We start from the raw sequence: 13,345 nt of genomic DNA on the forward strand, positions 1-13,345 counted from the left end.
AAAAAAAAAAGTTCCAAAAACCAGAGAACGAACCTGACCTATCTCATTCAGAGTGAATGGTTGAAGGGAGTGTGATATTCTCACCTTGTCAGCTTGTAGCTGCTTCAGGTGGAGCCTGGAAATAGGGAGCTAAGGCCTTTAGTAGGTGGGAGAGAGGGGCAGGAGGGAGCAGAGAAGATGCTCGGCGGCAGACACCTCGGCACTGGTGGTGTGCTGGTCCCAGGCTCTGCTTACTCCTGGCACCTACAAGCTGGGAAACTTTGGGAGGTCAGGTGACCCCTCCAGACCTCAGCTTCCCATCAGCCTGCGTGTGTCACATCCTCAGGGATTCCCCTCAGCCGTCCCCCCAGTAGATTCGGTCTCCCCGTAATATGCTCACACAGAGACCCCCCCTCAGGACTTTTCCTTTATAGTACTTAGTGCAGTCAAAATTAATCAATCATGACATCAATTGTGGGAGAATCTTGTCCTTCTGGAAAGAATCTGAGCTTCGTGAGGACCCAAACCGATACATTCTAGGTACCCTGCTTAATTTCTGACACATAGTAGGTTCTCGATCATTATCTCTTAAAGGAATGAATGAAAAAAAAAAAAAAAAAAAAAAAAAAAAAAAAAGGAATGAATGTATGAATGAATGAGTGTGTGGTTTTGTAAAATAAGTCTTGCAAGAGCGAGAAGTGACTCGGGGTAGGTTCACCAGCTCCAGAAATCTGGACTGCCACTAGCATTTTGTTTGCAAATGTAGGGCGCTTATGGAATTCTGGGGAGGAGACAATACATGTCTGAACTACACAGTGAGGCCAGATGAGTGCAGCATGAACAGAGAAGTGGGAAGGCAGGACATGGGAGACCCACCTCCATGTCACGCTTAGGACCTCACCTCTGTTCCTTTTAAAAATCTTTTTTTTTCTTTTTTTTTTAATTTTTTTATTTATTTATGATAGTCACAGAGAGAGAGAGAGGCAGAGACACAGGCAGAGGGAGAAGCAGGCTCCATGCACCGGGAGCCGGACGTGGGATTTGATTCCGGGTCTCCAGGATCGCGCCCTGGGCCAAAGGCAGACGCCAAACTGCTGCGCCACCCAGGGATCCCTCACCTCTGTCCCTGATAGAGACCCCACCTTCTACTCCCTCTCACTCCTTCTTCTTCTTTTTTTTTTTTTTTGTTTTTTGTTTTTGTTTTTGTTTTTGCCTCTCACACCTTCTTATACACCCCTTGCCACTGTGGCTGGTTCCAGACCTTGGGAGCCAGAGAGAGGGTGCATGTTTCCCCTTTGAACTTGCCCAAGAATCGGTGCCTGACAAAGTGATTGCCAGTGTGTGCTTCACAATGTAGCGGAGCCAAGGACCTTCCCAATGGTGTCACACCCCGGAATGGGGCATTCAGGAGGTCCCCATGGCGATCTCACCACTGCAGGAAGCTTACTGTAGGCTGTGTGGGGAGGGGGTCAGTGCAGATGCTACACACACACACACACACACAGGAAGGTGAGCAACATCTGACCCAAGAACCCCATGGGTCAGGGGCTCCCAGCTGCCTGGCTCCAGGGACCAGCCATCTGGTTTACGGTAGGCAAGCTCTTGCACCCAGTTGTCCTCCAGCAGCCCTCCGGTATCCGGGGCCCAGGGCAACAGCTCCGGGGAGCCAGCCTCACTCCTCATCCCCCTTGCCAGGCTCTCCTTCTCCTGGGCACTGCCACTTTAGCTCTGGGCGCTGGGCCAGGCCTCACTTGCATTGCAGCCTAGATAGACGGTTCACCAATGCCTCTTCCCAGAACTGCCCGCTGCCCTGGTGTCTGTTCCTGAGTGCGGGCGCGGGCACAGCAGCTGCTTCAGGGCGAATGGAGACTATTCCCATCCCAGTCCCGGACAGAGCAGGGTTTGTTGGTTTGGGGTCAGGAGAGACAGTTGGCTGGAAGCTAACTGCCCCATTCTCTACCCCCAACCCAGAACTTGGAACAGATGTGGATTTCTCGTAGAGCAGTGGGAAGAAACTTCCCTCCCCCCAAGATGAGCCCCACACACTTCACACCCTCTGAGCCCTCCTAAAGTCTCCCCCACTCCCCCACCGCCCTCCCACCGCCCCTCTGTGGGTGGAAGAATGGGCCCCTGAGGGCAGGGGTTGGAGCTCTGGTCCAGCCCAAGCCCCAGAGGGAACAAGGAATCTGAAAAGGCAGGGTGGGTGAGTGGGTGGGTGGGTTGGTGAAGTGTTTTCCTTCCCCTCCCTCGGCACTTTTTCTGGGAAATGCCAGAGGCCAGCTGGGCCTGGAATGTCAGGCTTGAAAGAACTCCTCCGCTGCTCCAGACTTCAGAGCCACAAACCTTTTCATTAGCTCCATGGCCCCTCCCAGCAGGAGCAAATGCCACAAGCCATTGTCCTGGCTTCCCTGGCCCGCCTTTGGGGATTGTCAAAAGCAGCAAGGAGAGATCAGGGTCCACCTGTGGGGAGATCCCTCCCACCTTTCCCCCAGCCCTGGTAGGTCATGTCTGCCACAGCCCTGCAGCCAGCAAGGCTTCCCGCACACAGATGGGGCCTCCTCGGAGAGGGAATAAGATGGATAGCCCAGTGAAGCCAGGCCCCGGAGGAGCCACACTGGGGCAGCAGGGGACTCAGCTTCCAAGAGAGGTCTGCTGAGACACAGGCCCCCTGCATCCTCTTCAAATTAGCTGAAAAAAATGGAAGGGGGGGGCGGGGCAAGAGAGGAGAGGCCTCACTGTCTCCTAGCACTAGACTAGAAGCTGCAAAGGGAAGGAACCAGATTCTTTCTCCCACCACCGTATCCCCAGGTCTGGTCAACCAACCGGCAAGTAGTAGGAGCTCAATCATTGCGGAATAAGCAAGACAAAACCACGGGCCAGGCAAACCTAGGCTGCCTTCTTGTGCCATAGGAAGCCCACCAGTCTTAAAGAAAGAGAGAGGCCGAGGGCCTGGTATTGAGCAACTCTGTGGTCTGAGGCCAGTCTCCTAACCCATCTGGGTGCAAATGAGGCCTCTGAACAATGGCAACCTTACAGCCCACCCCCAGGCTGGCCAGGAGACAAGAAGAGCATCTATGTGAGTTTGGGACCTTGTGTTCACCAGGCCAGGCCATAGCTTCCCATGACCACCCCACAGGCGCCAGGGTTCCCATCTAGGAGGTTTGGGGAAGAGCTCATCATCTGTCACTCAGCATGAGTAAGTGGAGCCCCACAGGCAGCTGAAACCACTGTGTACTTCCCCTCTCTCATGAATGAATCTGTATTATCTTTATGACCAAGCACCTTTGCCTGGAAATGGGATCTGACTTCATAGAAATTCTGCAGAGGGAGAGATTAGAAAGCTGGAGTCTCCTAAATCCCACAGCCAGGAAGATAGCGGGTGGGGCAGAGGGGCCAGACCCAGAAGGGCTTTTCTCCCCAGAGCCCCCAGCAGGCGGGGAGGGTGAGAGTGGTAACACCCTAGGTCTGCTTGGCTTTGGGCATCTCTCTTGCCTGGAAGAGGGGCCCCCCAGGGTGTGCCCTGTACTGGCCCAGTGCCTCCTTTCCCACTTTTCCAGTAAAGTTGGGTCCTAGCTCCATCTATCTCCGGATTAGCAGGCTTAATAATCTGCACCAAAGGCATATGGGGCTTCCATACCCTCTATTCCATCTACAGATGCCCCCGGGGTCCTGAAGGCAGAAACGAAAATCTACTCTAGAAATAAGCAGTCAGTGGGATCTAAAAATAATGGAAAACAGAAGTCAAAACAATCTCTTATTTAAAGATTCGTTGAGCGGCACCTGGGTGGCTCAGTCGGTTAAGGGACAGACTCTTGGTTTTGGTTCAGGTCATGATCTCATGAGCTCCATGCTCAGCAGGGAGTCTGCTTGAGACTCTCCCTCTTGCTCTGCCTCTCTCCACTCCAAATAATAAATAAACAAATCTGTAAAAAAAAAAAAAAAAAAAAAAAAAAAAAAAAAATTCACTGAGCACTTTCTACGTACCAGTTTTGAAAAAAAAAAAAAAAAAAAAGCAAACACAGTCTGTTTCCTCAAGGTTCTCACCAGACAGGTAGTCAGGACATGTTGGTCAACGTGGAAAGTGCTCCCCTAGAAGTTTAGACCGAGCCTCTGCCAAGTCTTAAAGGACAAGTAGAAACCAGCCAAGGTGTGGAAGGCAGTTGCACCCGGAAGGAAGTGAACATGCAAAGACCCAGGCCTGGGGAATGTTCTGGAGACGGCCTGGGGTCAGTGGGGTGGTGGTCACTGATGAGGCTGTGAGGAACACAGCCTCACTGAGAAGTTTGGATCAACCCAAAGGCACTGGAAACCTGGAGATACTCGAAAGCCAAAGGGAAACTTGGTAGTTGGCTGAACTGCTTGAAGACAAGCAGCTCCGTGGAATGCATCTTACATAGGAGGTACCCGCGCTCCAACCCAGAAAGCCGTTCTTGGCCACACCCACATCCTCATGGCCCGGGCTGTGATGCCTCCTCTCTCCAGACACCTCGGTGCTTTCAAAAGAATTGTAGCCAACGTGCACCGAGCACTGACTGTGTTCAAGGTACCATCCTAAGCATTTGCATGCATTAGCTCATTTAGTCCTTAGAACAACCAGATGGGCTAGGTACTATTATTATCAGCCCATTTTACAAATAAGGAAACTGAGGCACAGCCGGGGCAGCAAGCTGCCCGAAATCCTACAGCTACTGGCTGGTGGAGCCTAGACAGCAGTTCAGTCTCCAGTCAGTGGGCAAGGAAGCCCCAGCCCTGCCCCCGCAAGCCTGGCTTTCTCCAGCCCAGACAGCCCCTTTCAGGGCAGCGGAGCACTCGGGCTGATGCTGCCCACCCCCCCCCCCCGCCCCTACCCCCGTACTCTGGGGCACTCTCCTGGCAGACAGGCAGACATACCACCTTTGCTGCAGGTCCTCTTTATGACCAAGCCCCACCCAGGCTCCTTTGGGGACCATGCGATTGTCTCCCAGGTAGGAGTTTCTCCGACTAGGAATTTGCCAGAGTTCCAAGGCTGTTCCTCCTCCTCATCTCCTCCCACCTTTAACAACCCCCCACCCCCAAGCCAGCTTCCACAGTGTCCTAGGGTCGTCATCAGGATCACCCCCTTTCTCCAGCCGCTCCTCACTGGGGGGGGGGGGGGGGGGCTTGCCTCTCTCCTCGCCTGTCTCCCTGCAGGATTCACCCAGCACTTCTGTCTTCCCAGCACTTCGCTCCGTGCCTGGCAAAAGCAGGCGCTCAATGAAGGTTTGTGGACTGGATGAATGAACCTGACTTGTGTCAGAGCATTATAATTTACAAAGCACTTTCTCATCCATTAACCCGAGGGCTGTTCCCTGTGAGTCTTCCTTGTCCTTCAGAGGCTCAGCACAGAAGTGTACGGTCATGGTGCAGCCTCCTCGTGTCCTTTTCCTGGCCGAGGGAGAGAACCAACTCCTCATTCGAGAGGAGGAGGATCCATTTCATTAGCCCACAAGCATCTTGAGGGCAAAGATCTGGTCTTATTCATGGTGAGATTTCAACACCCAGCCTAATGCCTGGTACGCAGAGCCCAGTATTTGTGAAACGTGTTGAATAAATCCATTTCCCCCTCTGCGGAAGCAACTAGAAATGAAGACCTCCTCCTTACTACTGGCTCCTAGGAGAAGCTGAGGAAGAACGAGTCGGAATCACTCCCATTTCTAGCATGCTTGGATGTGCAGAAGCCCTTCGTGTTCTGTGACCTCAGCTCTCCCATGGGAAGAGGCTACTGTTATTATTTTACACATGGCAAACGGAATCCCAGAGAGGCCGGGTGTCCTGCCCAAATCTCACGTAGTCCCGGCATCCACGAGGGAGAGAGTTGACAGCACAATTAGGGGCCAAGGCAGTCAAGTGCCTGTCCACTTGCCATGCAGGCCTCCGTGGGCTGGACTCCCAGGATGCCTGCTGTCCGAGTCTCTCCCTTCCTTTCCGGCTCATTGTCTTCAATAGGGTGACATTTGGGAAGAGGGCATGCCCCAAATCCCACAGCCCCGGGGTCCCGAAGGGTGACGACTTAAGTGGAATTTAAACGGGTCCTGAGGTGTCTGCCCGTTTGGGGACAGATTGCAAAACTTCCGAACAACCTTCATAACAGCTGGTCCTGGTGAGCCCAAGGCGCTCACATCCAAGCCAGCGTGACCAAGAGCAAATCCAACATTCATCACACACACACACACACCTCCTCACCCCCCCAGGGCTGGGGGACAGACCAGACCCCCACCCTCGGAGGTGGGGGAGGCTGGACACGTTCTTGGTGGTGCAGGCCCATCTGGAAGTGGGCTGAACTCCTGCAAAGGGTTTCCTGGAACTCCTCCGCTGCTGGTCTTTAGTGCCCAGGTCTAATTCCAACCGCGATGAGAACGGTCCTGAGTCCCGCGGCAAGGTCCCCCCCCCACCCCGGCCCGCCCCCACTCCCACCACCCACCCGCGTTTCCATTCCGGGGCTTGGGGAGGAGCAGCTGGGAGCTCCGCTCGGGCTGCGAGACCCCGGGGCGCCCTCTAGCGGACGCGGGGCGCGGGGTGGGGCCCTCGCTCGCCCCGGGGGGGCCGGTCCCGCGGGGCGAGAGCACCTGGCCGGACCCGCCCCGCGCCCCGCGCCCCGCGCCCCGCGCCCCGCGCCCCGCGCCCCGCGCCCCGCGCCCCGCGCCCCGCGCCCCGCGGAAGCCCGGACACGCAGAGGTGCGAGCGCGGGTCTTGGTCCGCTTCTGGCTTCCCGGGGCGCGGGGCGGCACTCGTGTCCGCGTCGGCGGAGAACCTGGCGGCGGGCCGAGGGGCTGGGGCCCGACCGCTGCCACGCAGGCTGCGTCCCCTGCAAGGCTGGGACGCCCGCTCCGCCGCGGGGACGCGACCAGGTCCCACCCGCCCCGGCTCCCGGCTCCCGGCTCCCAGGCCCGGCCCCCGTGTCGCCGCCCGGCTCCGGGGTGTCCCCGCTTCCCTCGCGGCCGCCCGGGCCTCCCGGGGCGGCGATCGGGGCCTCGGGCAGCCCGCGTGGGGGCGGCGGGGGGGTGTCCCCGCGAGGCCTGCGAAGAAGGGAAGGGGAGCCGGGAGCCTCTCCCGCCCGGCCTCCTGGAACTGCCCGCGCGCTCCCGGAGCGGGGCCCCCGCCTCTGCCAGAAAGCGGCCTTCTTAGAAGGGAGGGGGAAAGTGTGAATGAGAAGTTGGGGGCGGAGCGCGGGGGGAGGGGCCGCTGCCAGGAACGCGCCGCCGGGGCTGGCGCCGCGCCCGCCGGCCGCCGGGGCCGCCTCGCGCCGCGCTTTGTCTGCGCGCGCGTCCCGGCCGGTGCCGGCCCCGCTCGCGGCCCGCCCTCGGCCGCCCGCGGCCCCTCCTTCGCCCTCCGCGCAGCCTTTCATTGCTGCGAGTAGTGACTAAACATTACAAGAAGGCCGGCCGCGCAGTTCCAGGAATCGGGGGGGCGGGGCGCGGCGGCCGCGTATATACCCGCGCGCGCGGCCTCGGCGGCGGCTCCGACTCCGCTCCCGCCGCCCCCGCCGCCGCCGCCGCCGCCGCCGCCGCCGCTCCGGCCCAGCTCCCGCCCAGCTCCCGCCGCGGCCCCTCGCCTCGTCCCCGCCGGCCGGCCCGGGGACGCGCAGGGGGCAGGGCGGGCGCCCCGGCGAAGCCCGAGGGACGCGCGCGCGAGGCCCTTTGTGGACTTCCCGGCCGCCAACATCTGGGCGCAGCCTCGGGGACCGTAGGAGGCGCAGCCCCGGGGCCGGAGACTCCGTGTCGGGACCAGGTAGGACGGACGGGAGGGGCGCGGCGCGGGGCGCGGGGCGCGGGGCGCGGGGGGCGGCTCGCTCGTCCCGGGAGCTTTTCCCGGTTTCCCCTCCCCTTCCCGGGTCATTCCCGGCAGGGAGGGGACGAGGTAGGGGCCAGAGCGGATGGAAGCCGGAGATCCCAGGTTCCCGGAAGACCCAGGGCTGGGCCCTCGGGCTCCTCGGGTCCCCTCCCCGCTCCCCCCACCCCCATGCCTCGGGCTTCTCGCGCCGTCCCCGCCGCCCGGGGCCCCCGGACTGAGCGGCGCCCCGAGCGCCCCGGGGGTCCCCCTGCCGCTCCCCACCGCGGCCACGCGCCCGGAGACCCAAGTCCCGCGCCCGAGTTTCCCACTCGGTGTCCCCCCGGCGCGCGCTGGGGAGGGGGCTGCGTGGGGCCGCCCGGCGGGGGGCGGGGGCGGGGTGCCCGGGTGGGAAGGAGGGCGCGCGCGGGGCGCGGGGGCGGGGGTGCCCCGGCCGCTCGGCGGGGGCCGGGCCGGGCGCGCTGGAGGGCTCCGGGCACTCACGCGGCGCGCCCCTTCCTCCCCGCAGCCCCCCGGGATGCGGTAGCGGCCGCTGTGCGGAGGCCGCCGAGCAGCTGCAGCCGCCGCCGCGCAGACCCACGCTGGCTCCGTGCGCCATGGTCACCCACAGCAAGTTTCCCGCCGCCGGGATGAGCCGCCCCCTGGACACCAGCCTGCGCCTCAAGACCTTCAGCTCCAAGAGCGAGTACCAGCTGGTGGTGAACGCAGTGCGCAAGCTGCAGGAGAGCGGCTTCTACTGGAGCGCCGTGACGGGCGGCGAGGCGAACCTGCTGCTCAGCGCCGAGCCCGCGGGCACCTTCCTCATCCGCGACAGCTCGGACCAGCGCCACTTCTTCACGCTCAGCGTCAAGACCCAGTCGGGGACCAAGAACCTGCGCATCCAGTGCGAGGGGGGCAGCTTCTCGCTGCAGAGCGACCCCCGGAGCACGCAGCCCGTGCCCCGCTTCGACTGCGTGCTCAAGCTGGTGCATCACTACATGCCGCCCCCCGGCGCGCCCTCCTTCCCCGCTCCACCGACTGAACCCTCCTCCGAGGTGTCGGAGCAGCCGCCTTCCCAGCCGCTCCCCGGGAATCCCCCCAGGAGAGCCTACTACATCTACTCCGGGGGCGAGAAGATCCCTCTGGTGTTGAGCCGGCCCCTCTCCTCCAACGTGGCCACGCTCCAGCATCTCTGTCGGAAGACGGTCAATGGCCACCTGGACTCCTACGAGAAAGTCACCCAGCTGCCTGGGCCCATTCGGGAATTCCTGGACCAGTACGATGCCCCGCTTTAAAGAGCAAAGGGCAGGGGTCGGGGCGAGGAGCCTGGGTCCCCTCTCCTCCGTGGCACATGGCACAAAGCACAAGAATCCAGCCGGGAGAGTCCTGCAGCTCTGGGTGAGCCAGGGGGGTGGACAGACCCCTCCCGTCGGCCCTCCCCCCCTGCAGAATGGGGCAGGCGGGTCCTGGAATGTGTTGGAGGGAAGGGGGAGTGCCACCTGAGCGCCCCGCCCCCCACTCCAGCTTCTCCGGAGGAGCCTGCTGGCCCGGTGGAGACGGCGACAACAGCAGTGGATTCTCTCCTCTTGGCTTCCTCAACTCCCCCTGCATTTCCAAACCGGGGGGGGGGGGGACACTGCAGGAGTGTTGAACTAGTGAGAACTGCTGGGGAGTCTTCAAACTTTCCAACGGAACTTGTTTGCTCTTTGATTTGGTTTAAGAGGTTGCTTTAATCCCGAGCAGGTCTCTGGCCTGGAAAAAGGTGCAGGCAACGGTCCCCCGGGGGGGGGGGGGGGGGGGGGCTCAGGGCTGCTGGCTGGTCAGGGCAATGGCCACTCCCACTGTCCCTCCCAGGTGAGGAGGGCGGCTGCATGCTCCTCCCCTGGCTCTGGGAGAGGGGCTAAGGGCAGTAGGTGACCTGAAGGGGGCTCTTCTGTCCCCCTCTCTGGGACAGCCACCAGAAACCCAGGTCCCAGAGTCCCATCCCGTGCCTGGCAGCCCAGGGCCCTTCCCCCGTTTTAAGGGGGAAGTGGCATTTGGAGGGGGAAGGACGGGCTGGTCAGTTCTTGTCCCCATCCCTGCCCTACCTTCTGGGCACCTGGGTGGCGGTGGGGTGGAGAGGATGGAGGAGATGAGCCATCTTTGACCCCAGATCCTGGACGGAGAAGTTGAGGGATTCTCCTTTATGCCTCCTGACTGTCTGGCTAGGAGATTTGCCTTAAATGCTCCCTGTCCCATGGATAGGGACTGGCACACAAGAAGCCACACACTCAGCCAATCCAGGCAGAGGCCAAGGGCTCCTCGGAGGGCAGGCTGCCGGCCACCCCGCGCGGGGGAGGCGTGGGCGGAGGTGGAGGGCCCGCATGCTCCCCTTCCAGCCTGAGCACTGGAGGAATGCGAGCCCCTCGGTGTTGGCCAGTCACAGGTGCCTCACGGTGGCAGAGCAGGGCCACCGGGTCCCACGGCCCTCCTCACCTGGGGGGTGGGGGGTGGGGGGCGGGGGAAGGGCACAGGCAGGAAGTCATTGAGGGCCTGGGGCCCCTGCCACCCCAGCTGCTCCCGCTCTGCAATAGCACTGATCAGTGAAAAGTTAACAGGAATGTAGCAGCGATGGAATTACCTGGAACTGTTCTTTTTGGGGAAAACAAAACAAACACAAAAGTTTTCTGCATCAGGTATTGGGCTGGATGGGGCAGCTGTGTGTTGGGGTGTTTGTTTTTTTTTTTTTTCCTGTTACTTCGTTTTTGTTTTGTTTTTTTGTTTTTTTTTGTTCTGTTTTGTTTTAATAATGTTTACAATCTGCCTCAATCACTCTGTCTTTTATAAAGATTCCACCTCCAGTCCTCTCCCCTCCCCCACCCAGGCCTTCGAGGCTGTTAGGAAATGCTTGAAGAACTCAACAAAATACCAATCCAAGTCAAACTTTGCACATATTTATATTTATATTCAAAAAAGAAACATTTCAGTAATTTATAATAAAGAGCACTATTTTTTAATGAAAAGCGACTGGAGCCTTTCCCCCCACCCCCGCCCCTTCCCTGCCTTCTTGCTTTCTCTTTCACCCGCACCCACGCCGCGTCCGAGGGGAGGGAGGAAGGGGGGGTGCCGCGGGGGTGCAGGCTCTGCCCCCTTGCCGTCCGGGGCGCTCCTCGCCGTGGAATCGAGCTCGTTTTCACCACGTCACTGACAAGCTAAGGCAGCCACCTAGACTGTACCGAGAGGGGTAATTCCTGCTAGTCTGATTCAGATCTGACCAGAATATGCAAAGCAAGTTCGAAGGAAGCGCTTCAAAGGGTTTGCAGGGAGTAAGCTGAGCTGTGGTCAAAGCTTTTAGACTCCAGGCTATTAGAGGCGCTCCTTGGCTAGGAGGTGTTCCGAGAAAGCCCAGACTCCGGGGTCCTGGCGGTGACCCGTGACCTCAGCACAGCCGGGTTCATGGGAGGTGGGGGGAGGGGTGGTCCCCACAGGCACTGCCTCCCAACACCTCCAACTTCCCTCCTTCCCTGGGAGACCCAGCCTGAGCCGTGGACAGCCCCGTGCCTCGCAAGGACAGCACCCATCTATTTGCCTAATTTTAGTCACTCCCACTCCCTGGGCACTTAGAGGCTATCTGGGTTAACCTTCCCCCCCCCACCCCACGAGGCAGGCAGGTGTTATCGCCTCCGTATTCTGAGATATGACTTCGCTCCATGGGAGCTGGGGGCTTACACTGGTCGCTCCTGATGCCTAGAACTGTGCTCAGTAAATATTTGTCGCCTGAGGGGGCAGCCACTCCAGTTCATGGAGGTTAAGCAACCTGCCCAAGGACACACCACTTGGGAATGTGGGAAAGACACAGAACTGGAACTTGGGAGCATTGGATTTCCAAACCTGTGACCTCTGCCTCCTGAAGCACTAGGTATGGGCCCAGGGCTGCCCCCCACCCCTGCCCCGTACATACCCCTGCAAGGCCATGAGGTGACTACCCCCCTCTGGGGTTTCAGCATTAGGGTTGTGTTAAAAACACATGCTTCCTCCTCCCCCCGCCAAGCCCCAGTCCTGATAGCTGGAGAGAGGAGTATGGTCCCCAAGTCAGGGCCCCCTAAGCCTCAGATGCCTGAAACACACGCCAGACGCCTCTTCCTGGCCCCAGGGGGCCCACATAAGCTGCTCCAGGAATCAGTGCCCAAAAGGCAACTAACAGTAAATAAAGTGATTTTTTTTCTTTCCCATATCCTAGACTTTGGGGGGAAATCATGTAAACTGGCAAGAATCAGGCTAGGGATGACTACTGAGTGGACAGAGCATGTAGGAACCACTACAGAGAGACCACTGCTTCTGGAACTGGGGATGCAGACCCAGGGAAGGTCACTTTCCCAGAGCACAGGGTCAGGTGAGGGGACCCAGTGGGACCTGGGAAGCTCCTGGCAGGCTCTTCCCTGCCCAAGGGTCTGCCAGTCGGCCCCCTTCTGCCTTCAGAAGAGAGCTGTAGAGCTGATGGAAGGACTGGCTCGATGGAACCTTGGAACAAAGTCCCCGTCCTCTGCCCAGAAGGCGGCTGTTCAGCCAGAGTGTCCAGCCGTTCACAGGGCACTAACCTACCCAGCTTGATCTTCTCTGACCCAGGAGGAAGCTGTCCTCCTGCCCCCGCTGGATGGTTAAACACAGAGGCAGGAAGACCCCTGACTCCTTTCCCTTGACGCCACCCTCCCCCATCCTTCTTCCTTTACTTTTATCTGTCTCTCCGTTTTCAGACCACAAACTAGACCAACCTTCTACTTTGGCAGACGAGGAAACGGAGTCCCAGAGAAGGAAAGCAATTAGTTTAAATTCACACAGCAAACTAGTGGCAACATCAGGCAAGAATCTCTCCCTCTGATGGGTCTGCTCCTGAGCGCTCCTTCCTGTTTTCCCCTCTCATCCTACCCTCCGGTTGCTGAAATCTTTTTGTACGTCTCCATCCTTTTGGGGGACAGAATGCCCCCCTCCCAAGGACGTAAGGGGGCTCTCTGTCCTGGTTCCCAGATGAACCAAGAAGCTTGAGCAGACACTCATGCCTCAGTGGAGTTAAGAAGAGCAGAGCTGGGGGTCCCTGGCCAACAGAGAGGGGGAGAGGTTGCTGCTTCCAGGCCCTGTGCCCCCTTCTGCTGCTCCTGGCGTGTAAGAATCCACCCCCAAGAGGCCCTATGCTCTCTCGGGTGGTGCTGTTTTTGGGCAGGCCTCCGGATGAGCTGGAGCCAGGAATGGGAAATCTAAGGCCTGCTCTGGGGGAGGGAGGGAAGGAGGCCACAGACAGGGGAGCTGGGGATGGAAAATTAGCCTGTACGTTGGGTCCTGGTCTAGGGACCGAGGAAGGAGGTTCGGGAGGGGGCACCGCCAGGGTGCCAGGCAGAGACAGCGGGCGTGGGGGGAGCCACAGAGGGCGTCCGAGCAGCGGCGGGGGCCACGGTGCGCGGGGGCGGCCCGGGGAGACCCAGGCCGAGGGTGCGAGGAGCCGGGCCCGGGACGCACCTTCCCGCGCCGCGTCCCGCCCCCTCCCGTGCGGGCGGGCGCGTCGCTCCCAGGCCGGCCTCTGCCAGGAAGAGTCACTTCCCGGACGCCG

The 13,345-nt window shown here is 59.9% G+C and overlaps 1 protein-coding gene across 1 annotated transcript; it reads left to right on the forward strand.

Moving 5' to 3' along the window:
• Window positions 1-7,530: 7,530 nt before the first annotated feature.
• SOCS3 (suppressor of cytokine signaling 3) lies at window positions 7,531-10,766 on the forward strand. Its single transcript, XM_035721142.2, has 2 exons — window positions 7,531-7,725; window positions 8,294-10,766. Exon 2 carries the CDS (start codon window positions 8,382-8,384, stop codon window positions 9,057-9,059), a length of 678 nt encoding a protein of 225 aa, XP_035577035.1. The 5' UTR covers window positions 7,531-7,725; window positions 8,294-8,381; the 3' UTR covers window positions 9,060-10,766.
• The last annotated feature ends 2,579 nt before the right edge of the window (window positions 10,767-13,345 follow it).

Source organism: Canis lupus, chromosome 9 (genome assembly GCF_003254725.2).
Source record: "Canis lupus dingo isolate Sandy chromosome 9, ASM325472v2, whole genome shotgun sequence".
NCBI lineage: Eukaryota > Metazoa > Chordata > Mammalia > Carnivora > Canidae > Canis > Canis lupus.